Below are 13,428 nucleotides of genomic sequence, written 5' to 3' on the forward strand. Positions count from 1 at the left end.
CCTTTAAAAAAAAGTGTTTTCATCTTTAACTGATTACCCTGAACATCTCCTTTTATGGACAGCTGCTGTTCAACAAAACCTCAAATATGTCTTATATGCTCTTTAAAGGCCAAAAGCAACATGGAGAAATAGAGCTCTCCATTTCAGCCAAACAAATAAAAGGTTATCAGCAGCACCTATTTTCAATTTGACATAATAGAATTTGCAGAAATAAGAAGGGTGGAAGACGGTTCCGCTTGTAACTTTTTCCAGATGTGCTCACTTGTCAGAAAACCTTAGGGCATGGCAGAGTTCTTGTTATACAACTAGAGAGACTTGTCATTGTCTTGCAAAGCCCCACAAAGCAAGCCACTTACAGTGGAACCTCGGTTTGCGAGTAACCCAGTTTGCAAGTGTTTTGCAAGATGAGCAAAACACTCAGCAAACTTTCGTCTCGCAAAACGAATGTTGACTCGCTACACGAGCTCTCACTAGGGTGGCCCATGGATGGGTGGGTATCTGTCTGTGGGTGCTGCAGCCCTTGCAGCGTGGTGGTTTCCTTTCCCCGGGGTCCCCGTGCGGCTCTCCTCACTCTTCGGCGATGCCCCACACACCGCTCCAACAACACGCGCACCATGTACAAGCACGCAGGATGTCCTGCATGCTTGTACGTGGTGCGCATGTTGTTGGAGTGGTGCCGGCTTGACAGGGAAGTTCAGAGGTCCTGCGCATGCGTCTGGAGGATGGTCGGCTTGAATCGGAAGCCGGGAGGCGCTGGTTAACAGCAAAGGCATCGCCGAAGAGTGAGGAGAGCCGCACGGGGCCCCGGGGAAAGGAAACCACCATGCTGCAAGGGCTGCAGCACCCACAGACAGGTACCCACCCACCCCTGGGCCACCATAGTAAACCTTGGTTGTGGAACGAATTGTTTCAGTTTACATTATGGCCTATGGGGACATGTGCTTTGATATGCGAGTACTTTGGATTACAAGCATGCTTCTGGAACAAATTATGCTCGTAAACCAAGGTACTACTGTATTTTCATTTCCTTGCATGTCACAATCAAATTCTAATTACATACCTAATAATTCTTCTGAAAGCATCAATATTAATGTGGCCAATTTCCAAGCACTATTTTATTTAAATTTGGCTCACACCTTTTCATTAGTAGCTCATTATTGAAACCGCTCTGTTGGGACTCCCTAAATATCCTGTTTCAATAATATCCTTCAAGGATACTCCACACCACACCATCCACTCCTGGGCAACTGTCAGCCCCCCCCCCACACCCACACACACACATACACACACACACAAACCTTAGTTTAAAAGCTGCTCTTTCCCTTTTTTAAACATTAGTGCCAGCAGCCCTCATCCCTGCACCACTGTATCAACCATGCATTGAAACTTCAGAGCTCTGCCTGCCTCTTGGAACTCAGGGCTAGATTCTCAAAACTTCTTGATAAAAGCCAATGGGCCGCTGTCACAGCCGTTATTGTAGCGATTTCAGAAAGGTGAGTCATTCTCTTTATAAATTCTTTATTCATTTTCAAAATTACATTAAATGTATATATATATTCAATCACATTAATAATAAATATATCATTTTACATTCTATCATTTGTACAGTACATAAATTTTATCCCTCCCTCTTCCCACCCCTCCATTCTCAAAAAAAAACCAGGCGTGCAAATATTACATTCTATAAGTTCTGAGCGGCATGAGTCCACTTCAAGCATAAGGCATATCTTAATCTAAGATGTGTACGAGGAGTTTTATGTACTGTTAAGCCCTTACGCTGAGCAACATCAATATACAGGACAAAGTCTTTTGTTTTAGTCATCGTAGCAGAGCTCTTATCAATATCAATTGAGTAAAGTAGCTCAAATGGAACTTTGGGTAATTGATTAAAAACCCATGCATTGAACCTTTCCTGAGATGGGCTCTTCACCAATCAGAAGGGACATGTATGCACTCTCATTCTGCAAAAATGCACAGCTCCATTGCTAGATATTTTGTCATGGAAAAAAAAGTGCCCATAGACAAGGAATGTGCAAATCTCTGCAGGCAATTTTTCCTAGGCAATTTCAAGTGGGAATGTTTTGCCCTTTGAAAATATAATAAACTTTATTTTGATATATTGCCTTACCATAAGTTCTGAGCGGTTAACATTAAAATAAAAACAACCCCACTGGACATTCAGTGATACATACAAAATTTAACAATCATCAAATTACATAAGAATGAATGCTATACATTTGGCAAAGCAAACAAATAATTAAGAAGTTCATCAAATTTCGCTTTTATCGAATAATTTAGTTTTTAGTATCTTCCTAAAAGAATAATAAGAATCGACTTAAAGAATAAGAGAGCTCAACCAAGCATTCATTTTCACTGCCTGGAAAGCAAACGTTCGTTCATGAAATCTCTTATATCGAATAGATTTTAAAGATGGATACATAAACATAGTATTATTTTGAGTATTTCTATTAGAATTATGAACTTTGAAGTGAGAGGAAAGATATTTGGGGCTAAGCCAAATATAGGGCTCCTTTTACGAAGGTGCACTAGCGGTTTTAGCGCGCACACTGGATTAGCGCGCACTAGCTGAAAATCTACCGCCTGCTCAAATGAGGCGGTAGCAGCTAGCGCGTACTATTCTGCGTGTTAAGGCCCTAGCGTGCCTTTGTAAAAGGAGCCCTTAGAGGAAAGATAGGCACATCTGTAGCAAGGTCTATGGGGCAAGCTATGCAAGGTTAATAACAAACCATTAATGTCAATTAGCAATTCACCCATAATGGTGTTTTATAGAAGCAGCAGGTGTATATTTAAAAAAAAAAAAATTACAACTACTCACCATTTTTTAGGCTGTGAAAGTGTTTTGTATTTGCTGAATTTCACTCTCCATTCCAGTACTTCCTTACAGTGTTGGCATACTCCATCATGAAGCTTTGCATTAATTTTCTGACAGAAGATAAGAATGAACAAAAGATAAGAAAGCAGAAGCTGTTGTTTAGCTGTTAACCAAAACAATCTAAGATGCTATGCAATCTCTAAGCTATATACTTTGCTAAGGCTGTATGTTGGTTAGTCAGGCTTGAAAAAGCATATTTGTGTGACCTTCATGAACCATGCACTATCAATTTCAGTCACTTGAGGTGTACTCAGCATGCAGCCAACAAAGGACATTAAAAAAAACACACACACAGGTTTTTCTTCATATGTTTGTGGCAGCCTGTTGGGCAGACATCTGTTGGCAGCTGAAATGTATGAGGTAAATTAGCATACCTCATCTACACGTCACCATGATCTCACTACATATTGTTCTCTGTCAGCAACATTTGTAGTGTAGCATATAAAGACTGCATCACTGTGGTCTAATCTCAGCTCACATTCTTCCGATAATGACTACAACTGCCAGTGATTTAAATGACTCATCATTTTGAATAGATATAGTGATACAACAAATAATGATAGATAACGAAGAAAAATGCCCATTCGGTTTGCCCAGCAGCAATTTGTTCAGTTTGGAAAATACGTATAGATTCGTCTTCCTTAAGTGACTTTAACACGATCCTTTGAACTCTAGTTATATTATTGAACTGCCAGTTCTCTTGTGCTTCAATATCTCTACAAGTTGTTCCAAATAAATCTTTGTAAAGTTTCTATAACTGGATCTACTGGTCTCGGCGGAATCCGTGAGGATTTCAACATGTCTATACAAAAAGTCTCCTGATTTCCTACATTACCAACACTATGTTGAGGAAAAAACACTCTGAGCCATAACTTGCAGAAAAATTTATTAAGCTGTTCTCGCATAGAAAAAGCATCATAGGGATAAGTGGGAATGACGACAAACCTAATTGGAACACCGACGACTGGAGGAAGTAATCAGAAATCAAGAAAGATTAAAAACATTTATTGACATGGACAAGCTTGTTGGCATGCTTTGATCTGTTTGGACAAGAGAGGGTGAATAATTATTCAGGACAAAGTAAATTATGAAGCAGAAGCTAATAAGCAATTACTAGATCATCAGTATTACCAGCTTTGGGCACTGGTGTCCAGTGAACAGTAGAAGAGTTTATCCCCTAACAGTGGTATAGCTAGGATTGTAAGTGCCTTGGGAGGAAAAATTAAGATGAGTCCCTATAACATTATCTCTTCCAGGGTAGAGGGAACCAGAGGGAAGGGAGGAGAATCTTCAGAACTCCAGTAATTAAACCCCACAAGACATCCCCATTCAAGACCTATATCAAAATGTCATAATAAATTACCAGAACTCAAATAGCAATACCTCTATCTTTAAAAGGTGCAGTAGTTAAAGCTACAGCCTCTGCACCCTGAGGTTGTGGGTTCAAACCCACGCTGCTCCCTGTGACCCTGGGCAAGTCACTTAATCCCCCTATTGCCCAAGGTACATTAGATAGATTGGAACCTGCCGAGACAGACAGGGAAAAATACTTGAGTATCTGAATAAATTCATGTAAACCATTCTAAGCTCCCCTGGGAGAACAATATTGAAAATTGAATGAATGAATAAATAAATAAATAATGGTCATTAATAGTAGTTTACATCAGCATCAGATATATATATATAGGAATGGTACTTTTTTTTTTTTTAATATTCCATATCAAAGAACACAGGCTCCATTGCACCACTCAATATATAGAGCCTGAACTGCATCTATTCCAAATGGAACATGCAGAAAGGCATAGCTCTGGACACCAGACCTTTGGGGAACTTGAACGTCACCTAATACAGTGGTGCCTCGCATAACGAACACCTCGCACAGCGAACGCTGCGCACAACGAACTTCATGTCTTGCTTCCTACAACGAACTTCGTTTCACACAACGAAGTCGCCCGAGCTGCATCCTTCCGCGCAGGCACTGCGCTTAACTGCCCTCTCTCCACCTGGCTCCCTGTGCAGTGGCGGACCGTCGGCTCGCAGGGGCCCGGCGCCTACTGCTGATGCGTTGGGGGGGGCGGAGCTACTCTCGCCGCTTCCCCGATGCTAGAAAAAAAAAAAAAATGAACAGTCCCAGTTTTTGCCGCTGAGACTCTGCCCTCTCTCACTGTAAAATTAGACTCTACTTAGTCTGTCTTTAAATTTAAAAAATGTGTGTTGTTTTAAAAAACAATTATGTTTTAGATGTATCTAAATATAAATAATAACAAAAAATTTATCTTTTTTTATGTCATCTTAGCATATTTTATGCTACAGAACGAATTTTTTTTAACATGTATTGTTATTGGAAAACGCGTTTCACATAACGAACTTTTCGCATAACAAACTTGCTCCTGGAACCAATTAAGTTCGTTGTGTGAGGCACCACTGTATATAGTATATCAGGGTTAATCTCTTTAACAAAAAGATAAATAACATTGCAGTGCAGATAAAGGACTACTGCTCAACTCTGCCTCACCAAAAATTAAACCACTCTGCCCTCTTATTTTAATTCCTGAAATCTCAGTCTCCAGTGCAGCTCTCCAGTGCAGTCAAAACAACATTAGCAATAAAAAGACCAGATAAGGGGACACAGAATCTCAGTGTTCAGGCACACTGCAAGGCTCTGCTAGACACTAGAGAATGACACGGTGGCTGTTACCCGCGGCTAGCCACGGGTAACCCACCAACACGATGGGGGGAAAGAAAGTGCTCACTGTAGGTACGGGGACAAGGCCATCCACTGTCCTGTGGAGCGGTGAATGACCTTGTCTCTGCAGTTAAGGGAGGGAATGCGCGTAGTCACCGATTGTGCATGGCCCCCCTCCCTCCTTCCTACCTACCGGACGCATCTATCTCCCTCACTCTTATCTTTGTGGCGCGTTACAATATAATTTGTGCAAGCCGTCGGAGCTTGTTTGAAGTCACGTGCGTCTGTGGGCAAAAGCTTCTCCTCTGACACTACTTCCGGTTGCATCAGAGGACAAGCTTCCGCACGCAGACACATGTGACTTTAGGCAGGCTCTGGCAGCTTGCACAAATTACACTGTAACACGCCACGAAGGTAAGAGAGAGGGAGATTGTCGGACCGCGCGAGGAGTGCTGAAGGGCGGTGGAAAGGAACAGATGCTGAAGAGGGTGGCGAGAGGGAAGGTTGGTGGTGAAAAGGAATGGAACAGACGCTGAAGTGGGGTGGAGAGAAACAGACGCTGAAAGGAAATGGGGAACAGAGAGTGGGGAGAAGACGCTGAAGGGAAATGGGGAAGACAGAGTGGGGAGAAGACGCTGAAGGGAAATGGGGAACAGAGAGTGGGGAGAAGACGCTGAAGGGAAATGGGGAAGACAGAGTGGGGAGAAGACGCTGGAAGGGAAATGGGGAACAGAGAGTGGGGAGAAGACGCTGGAAGGGAAGAAGACAGAGATGCCAGACTATGGGGGAGCGGAGGGAAGAAGATGAGTGCCAGACCAATTAGGGGAGGGGTGTGGAAGGAGAGATGGAAGGGAGAGGCACAGTAACAGAGCAAATGGAAGACACAGAGAGAAGGCAGACAGTGGATGGAAGGAATTGAATGAGAAGAAGATGAGGAAAGCAAAACCAGACAACAAAGGTAGAAAAAAAATTTCTATTTATTTATTTTTCTTTTTTGCTTTAGGATAAAATAGTATATTAGTTGTGTTGATAAAAATTTATAAATAAAGCCCTGCCAGCTGAACATCTTTCTCTAGTTCAGCAACCAGAACTTTGATTTATAAGGAAGGAATAAGCTAAATATTGCAGTACTGAGGCTTGTATGGATGCTGCGGCGACAGTAGTCACGGAGACAGTGGTCGCGGGGACGGGGCAATGACAGGGATGGTGGTCGCGGGGACGGGGACAAATTTTTTCCCCCGTGTCATTCTCTACTGGACAAACTTCTTTTTGCCTTGAGAGATGTAGCTGGCAGAGCCTTGTAGAGTATCTGAACACTAAGGCTCCATGGTTCCTTTACTATTATATCCATGCTGTAGGGGCAAGTGGGAGAAGGGGGCTAGAGCATGGAGATGGGTCTGATGTAGGGGTGGAGGCTAGGAGCAGATGCTAAAAAAAAAAAAAAAAAAGGGGGGTTGGCAGGTGTAGAAGAGAACCAATATGAAGGCCAGTAGAAGATTCTGATGTTGGGGTACAGAGAAGGGGGCTCAGAGATCACAGGGACTAGGGATAGTGAATAGAGAAAGGATCAAAAGCTGGGCCCAAGAGAAGGGAGCTGGGACAGCAGTTGGAGCAAAACTTGCCCCTACTCCCCACCAAAGACATCCCACTGGAAATATTTCAAGTCCATGTTACTACACCAGCATTTCCAGTGTCATTTGCTACCTTTTGGTCTTTCATTGGCACCAAGGGTGTTCATGCATCTAACAGTTGCTGTTGTCCATCGTCACAGAAAGGATGTAGTCATCTTCTCATATTTGAATATCTTGCTTGTGTCAGGTGACTAAGCACTGGAGGCTTCAGGGTGTAGGATTGTTCATTAATAAGAAATCCAATCCGACTTCTAAATGGTCCATATACTTCATAAGCACTCACATAGATACTCAAAAAGGAACTGCCTACTTTCCAGATGGCAGGCAGACCAGCATCACAGTTTTATTGCACAGTTGGAATCTCATCTGCTTCTCATGTTGCTTGAAAAAAAACAAAAATGGTCCAAGCAACCATTCTCTATCAGAACATAAAGCAAATAAAAAGGTAATGTAGCAGAAGTCACAGAAGCTGTATCAGACATTTTCAGGAAAAATGCAGTTCAGTTCAACATATCTATTTGAAGCCCGACTTCCTCATGTAGTTGTCAAACTCATTTTAGCTACTGGCAGATACGCTCGAATCATAGAAGGCAACGAACTCTCCACATCCCCTCCATTTTCTCTGTCACAGCTCCCATGATATGGAACTCTTATATTACATTAGTGATTTCTATTCTGCCATTACCTTGCAGTTCAAGGCGGATTACACAAGAGTTGTCAGGAGATTACAAGAATTGTAACATTTCATAAGAATTGTCGAGAAGTTAAGGAGATACATGTTGGGTAATTAGAAACATTTTAGATTAGATATGGGTGAAGTGTGTGGTAGGTGGAGTTTGGGAAGGAACTGGTCGTGTTAGATAGGTTTTATGCATTTTTTGAAGAGTAGGGTTTTGTTTTCTTTTTGAAGGTTTTGTACTTTGTAGTCTGTGGTCAAAGACAGCAGATTGGTGATTTGTCTGTTTAGTTTAGCTACTTTGGTGGCCATTAGGTTGTCATATAGTTTTCCTTGTTTAACATTTTGGGTTGGTGTGTGTGTGAATAGAGAGTGGGTTCTCCTGTGCCTGGTTGAGGTGGATTGGGTTAGTCGGTTGTTCCAGTAGGTTGGGCTTTCTCCATTAATAGCTTTGAATAGTAGCCAGTGTGAGTCATGGTATGCTGCTGTGATGTGGTCATATTTTTTCAATGAGTAGATGAGTCTTAGGGCTGTATTTGTATTGTTTGTAATTGCTTTATCATGGTCGCTGGGCAGGGGAGGTATAGTATGTTGCAGTAGTCTATTAGTCCAAGGATAAGAGATTGTACCAAAAGTTGGAATTGTTTCCTGTCTAAGAATTTTCGGATTTGTCTTAGGTTTCTCATAGTCACGAATGATGCTTTTATTACTTTGTTGATTTGTGGTTGCATGGTACAGCCTCTGTCAATCAGTACTCCAAGAAGTTTTAGTGTGGGTTGAATGGGGTATGAGATCGAATTTATTACTAGGTTTGTTAAGATTGGAGTTTTGCTGTTTTCTAGGAGGATGAATTTTGTTTTGTCAGAGTTAAGCTTTAGTTTGTGTTCTGTCATCCATGTTGCTACTGTTTCGAGTGCTCTGTGTATTGTGCCTGTCATGGTGGATTCTGGGTAGTCAAAGGGGAGGAGAATGGTGATGTCATCTGCATAGCTGTATGAGGTTATGCCATGTTTGTCTAGGTATGACCTGAGGGAGGCTATGTATAAATTGAATAGTGTGGGAGAAAGAGGTGATCCCTGGGGAACTCCGCAGGGGTTGGACCATGGTTCTGATTTTTCTTTATTTGTTTTAACCCTATAGGTTCTGGATTGTAAGAAGCCTTTAAACCATGAGAGTACCTTGCCTGAGATTCCTATGGAGTCTAGTGTTTGTAGGAGGACGTCATGGTCTACCAGGTCGAAGGCTTCAGAGAAGTCTAGTTGTATGAGAAGGATTTTCTTGCCTGTACAGAGATGTTGTCTAGCTGTGTTTATTAGTGTTTCTAGTAGGGTCTCAGTGCTGTAGTTGGTTCTGAAGCCAGACTGTGTGGGGTAGAGTAAGTTGTGGTTTTCTAGGAATGAGGTTAAGGTCATGGCTACAAGGCCTTCCATCAGCTTGATGTACAGTGGGATTGAGGCTATGGGTCTGTAGTTGGATGGTTGGTCCGTTGTTCCTTTGGGGTCTTTTAGTATCGGAGTTGTGATGATTTTGCTGAGGTCTTGTGGGAAATGTCCATCTAAGAGTAGAGATTGTATCTATTGTAGGAGCAGGGAGCGGAATAGTGTACTTGAGGTTTTCAATAGGTATGGGGGGCAGTGGTTAAGGTCACAAGCTGCATGGCTGTATTTATTATATAGTTTGTTGAAGTCTGACCATTGTATGGGTGAGAAGTGGGACCAGGTTCTGTCTGCTGCAACTGATTCTTTTTCTGTGGGGGGAAATGAGGTCTTACTTTTGAAGTATGTGGCTGAGGGAGGAGGGAGTTGCTGTTGGCTAGGTAGGGTGTGGTATCTGTGAGATCTTTTAGTAGCTGGAATAGCTTTTTTATGTCTTCCATTTTCCATCAGAGCAGAACATAATTTAGATAAATTTAAGGGCAGCCTAAAATGTTTCCTTTTTAAGGACGCATGTGAGTAACTTTCTTTTTTCTACACGATTTCATTCTAATTTTTCCTCCCCTCCTGTCTTTTCCCTTTATTGTCTTCTTTCCTTACAAGATTGTAGTTCCTCCCCCTCTCCTTTTGTTTTCCAATCCTCCTATGTCTCGTATGATTAGGTCATCCTTCTTGTCTTGTCAGTAACCTGGAGTTTGTCTTCCTTTTTTATAAATGTTTTATCTAACTGTACAATGCTTTGAATTTTATGATTTGCGTTTAATCAAATTTGGAATAAACTATGTATCAAAAGTATCTCAAACATTGGGGGCTGAAATGTTTGAGATGCTTTTCAGCCCCCAATGTTGATTAAGCCATAAGACCTCTAAGGCGGTATCACATTTTTTCCCCCTGCTATGACTAGTTCCAAAATAAGAAGCTAGTCTGTGCCTATTTTGCTTTCCTCCTGGTCTGTCCTGCATAGAACACTTTCATCCACTTAGTAGTATCTATATTCTGAACCACCAAAGAGGACTGTAAAGAACACCCTCAAAGTTTCCTGACCCTTTATAATGTTATTGACACGCAACAACAGGGCTGCCCAAGTCCGGTCCTCGAGATCTAATGGCAAGCCAGGTTTTCTGGATATCCGCAATGAATATGCACGAGAGAGATTTGCCTGCACTACCTTCTTGGTATGCAAATCTCTCTCATGTATGTTCATTGTGGATATCCAGAAAACCTGGCCTGCCAATAGATCTCGATTTGGGCAGCCCTGCTCTACAAGATGTAGGTTAAAAAAAAGAAACAACAACCCAAAGTAATAGAGATACAGGACTATTCCTTGTGCTCAGAGTGGCAGGAATTTCATCTCTTGGGTCATGAAATCTAAGTGTGGCTGCCAGCTTGATTTCCTCCTTTGAGAAGGAAGTACGGTAGCATTTATTGGACTTGTTATGAAATTACTGTACATATCAACATGGACTTTGTAAATGCTTTACTTCTGTATGTTGGGGAGGGGGATGAAAACCAAAAGACATTATTTGGAACTACTAGCAATGTTCTCAATCTGATTTATTTTTCCTGAGACTAGATCCCTTGGCTATAAAAGCTTCCAGTTCCCTGCATAGAAAAAATAAATAAATCAAGGTTTAAGCCACCAAAGAAACTATGCCATCCACAAAAGGTTCTGCTCAGCCTTTTCCAGTGGTCACTTATATTTTTGCTGGTTCATTACACCATCTGGTCAACCACTACCAAAAACCCAGTGACCAAGCTAGGCACTAGAACCCATTTTCCAAAGAATAGTTACACAACGAAAAATCCTTTTTTATGGAGTTCATTCAATAAACATATTCCCTTTGGTTAAGATGTTAAATTCCTGTTATTGTGCTGTTCCTTTAACAGCTACGGATTCAGCAGTTAAGTAATTATTGGCATGTGGAAGGAGACAAAGTGCATGGAGTCGAGATAAGGAATTAGTTGCACAAAATGGAGAATAAGGTTCCCTGGGGATGTGATGAGAGTATGAGAACTAAATATGGATTGTACTGTTTAGCACAACCTGGCTGTAAACCTAAGAGCTTGGCTAAGGCATGTAGTTGCTCTCTTAACTGCTATTATGTGATTATAGTTGCCACCTTCGCCATAGGAAAATGTTGTACCTCTGAAGCAAAGCCAAAATCCTCCATTCAAGAGTCACGGGATCCCTAGGGACTCAACTCAGAATGCAGCACTCTACCTTATTACCGTGTTCTTTTTCCCACGTCTGTACAGAGCTGTCCCCCCTTATGTCTGCATAATTTAATTTCTTTTTTTGCTTGCTCTTAAACTTAAAAGATAAATTATATCTTGATGGCTAAACTTCCAAAGAACCCCATCTCTAATTTGCTGCAGTATAATCCATAGAATGCATTAGGGCTCCACAAGGTGTAAGGCCTTGTCAGGCATCTCCTTGGAATCTCACAATATTCCAATCCCTACTTCCTACAGATCCTGTAAAAACATTTAAATTTAAATTAGACTTCTAAACATTCTAACAAACTAGAACCAGCTGATTAATGCCAATAAATTTTAGATTTGAACATTGTTCACTTATCTTAAGTGCTGGAAAATGTGTAAATCTGTTTTTGCTATTCTTTTTACCATCAAAGCCTATTCTGACAGGTGATGCCACAAAAGTCGGGCAACTAAACTGGACTGTTCTCCATGAATAAAAAAAAAATAAACAACCTAGAAATAATTTCAGGCATCAAATTTAAAGGAAAAAGGATGCAAGTATAACATAAGAAACTTTCCTAAATGTGCATGTACAGTACCAGAAGAGTCTGGGATTTTTGTAATTAACAAGACAGAAAGTGGCAAATTAAGCATGAACTTGATTTATCAAATTTGAGGTTAGTAAAGAAGCTATTAACCAAGTATAGGCCCAACAAGAATCCCTGTAGCAGCTTCAGTGAAGCTGTGTATGCTGCTACTCACCTCTCAGGTGTCCCCTGGGGAAGGCATTCCCATACGCCGAAACAGGGATCCATGTCGGGACTATACTTAGTTAATAAAGATTATATTACGGGTTGAAAAGACACCACCCTTGCCTTTTTTTCTTTTGTCTGACTGTCCTTTCTTCAAGGCGAGGTGTTCTTCTGTATGTTTCCAAGATCCCAAGGAGTAACACAGATTTTATGCTGCTTATCCTAGGAATAAGCAATGGATTTTCCCAAGCCATCTCAATAATGGCCAATGGACTTCTCTTTTAGGAAATTATCCAAGCCTTTTTTAAACCCTGCTTTCTCCACATTCTCTGGCAACAAATTCCAGAGTTTAATTACACATTGTATGAAGAAATATTTTATCCGGTTTGTTTTAAATCTACTACTTAGTAGCTTCATCGCATGCCCCCTAGTCCTAGTATTTTCAGAAATAAGAGAAGAAGCGATTCACATCTACACTTTCCACATAGTATTTTGTAGACTTCTATCATATCACCCCTGAGCCGAGTCTTCTCCAAGCTGAAAAGCCCTAGCTGCTTTAGCCTCTCCTCATAGGGAAGTAGTTCCAAACCTTTTATCATTTTCGTCGCCCTATTCCATATCTTTTCTAATTCCGCTATATCTTTTTTGACATATGGTGACCAGAATTGAACACAATATTTGAGGTGCAGCCATACTATAGAGCAATACAAAAGCACTATAACATTTTCATCTTTGTTTTCCATCCCTTTCCTACCATTCTATTTGTTTTCTTAGTCACCACCACACACTGGTGCAGCAGTAATCCTTAGTGGTGTTTTCGGTGTCCTGGACTTTGCCCCAAACATACTGCAGTATATGTAACATCTGCAAGCTTTGTAGGAACATCAACTGTAGAATGAAAGCATGCAACACACAATGCATCAAGAGGCAATGTCTGAAACCGAGACCCTTAAAGAGGTATTGTTATAAGTTCTACATGTAATATGGAAGCCATGTTATCTGCTTCTGTTAAATTGCCTGCTAGCTCACTCAGTGTCTGTGAAGACAGACTAACAAGAAACTGTACCTTTTGAAAAATGGTGTGCAGATAATATTGTCCCTTAGAACACTTTTTTGACCAGGTGATCTAGTAGACCAAGGTCTTTGCCAGGGCTTATG

The 13,428-nt window shown here is 41.3% G+C and overlaps 1 protein-coding gene across 2 annotated transcripts in view; it reads right to left on the reverse strand.

Annotated features, from left to right (window-relative positions):
* The window catches only part of C1H9orf85 (chromosome 1 C9orf85 homolog), a 99,883-nt gene that overhangs the window by 78,686 nt on the left and 7,769 nt on the right, over positions 1-13,428 (reverse strand). For both annotated transcript variants that reach the window (XM_033924642.1, XM_033924651.1), the window contains exon 2: positions 2,837-2,943. In XM_033924642.1, coding sequence (XP_033780533.1) covers positions 2,837-2,943 — 107 coding nt within the window. The remainder of the gene's footprint in view (positions 1-2,836; positions 2,944-13,428) is intronic.

Source organism: Geotrypetes seraphini, chromosome 1, assembly GCF_902459505.1.
Source record: "Geotrypetes seraphini chromosome 1, aGeoSer1.1, whole genome shotgun sequence".
In the NCBI taxonomy this organism is placed as follows: domain Eukaryota; kingdom Metazoa; phylum Chordata; class Amphibia; order Gymnophiona; family Dermophiidae; genus Geotrypetes; species Geotrypetes seraphini.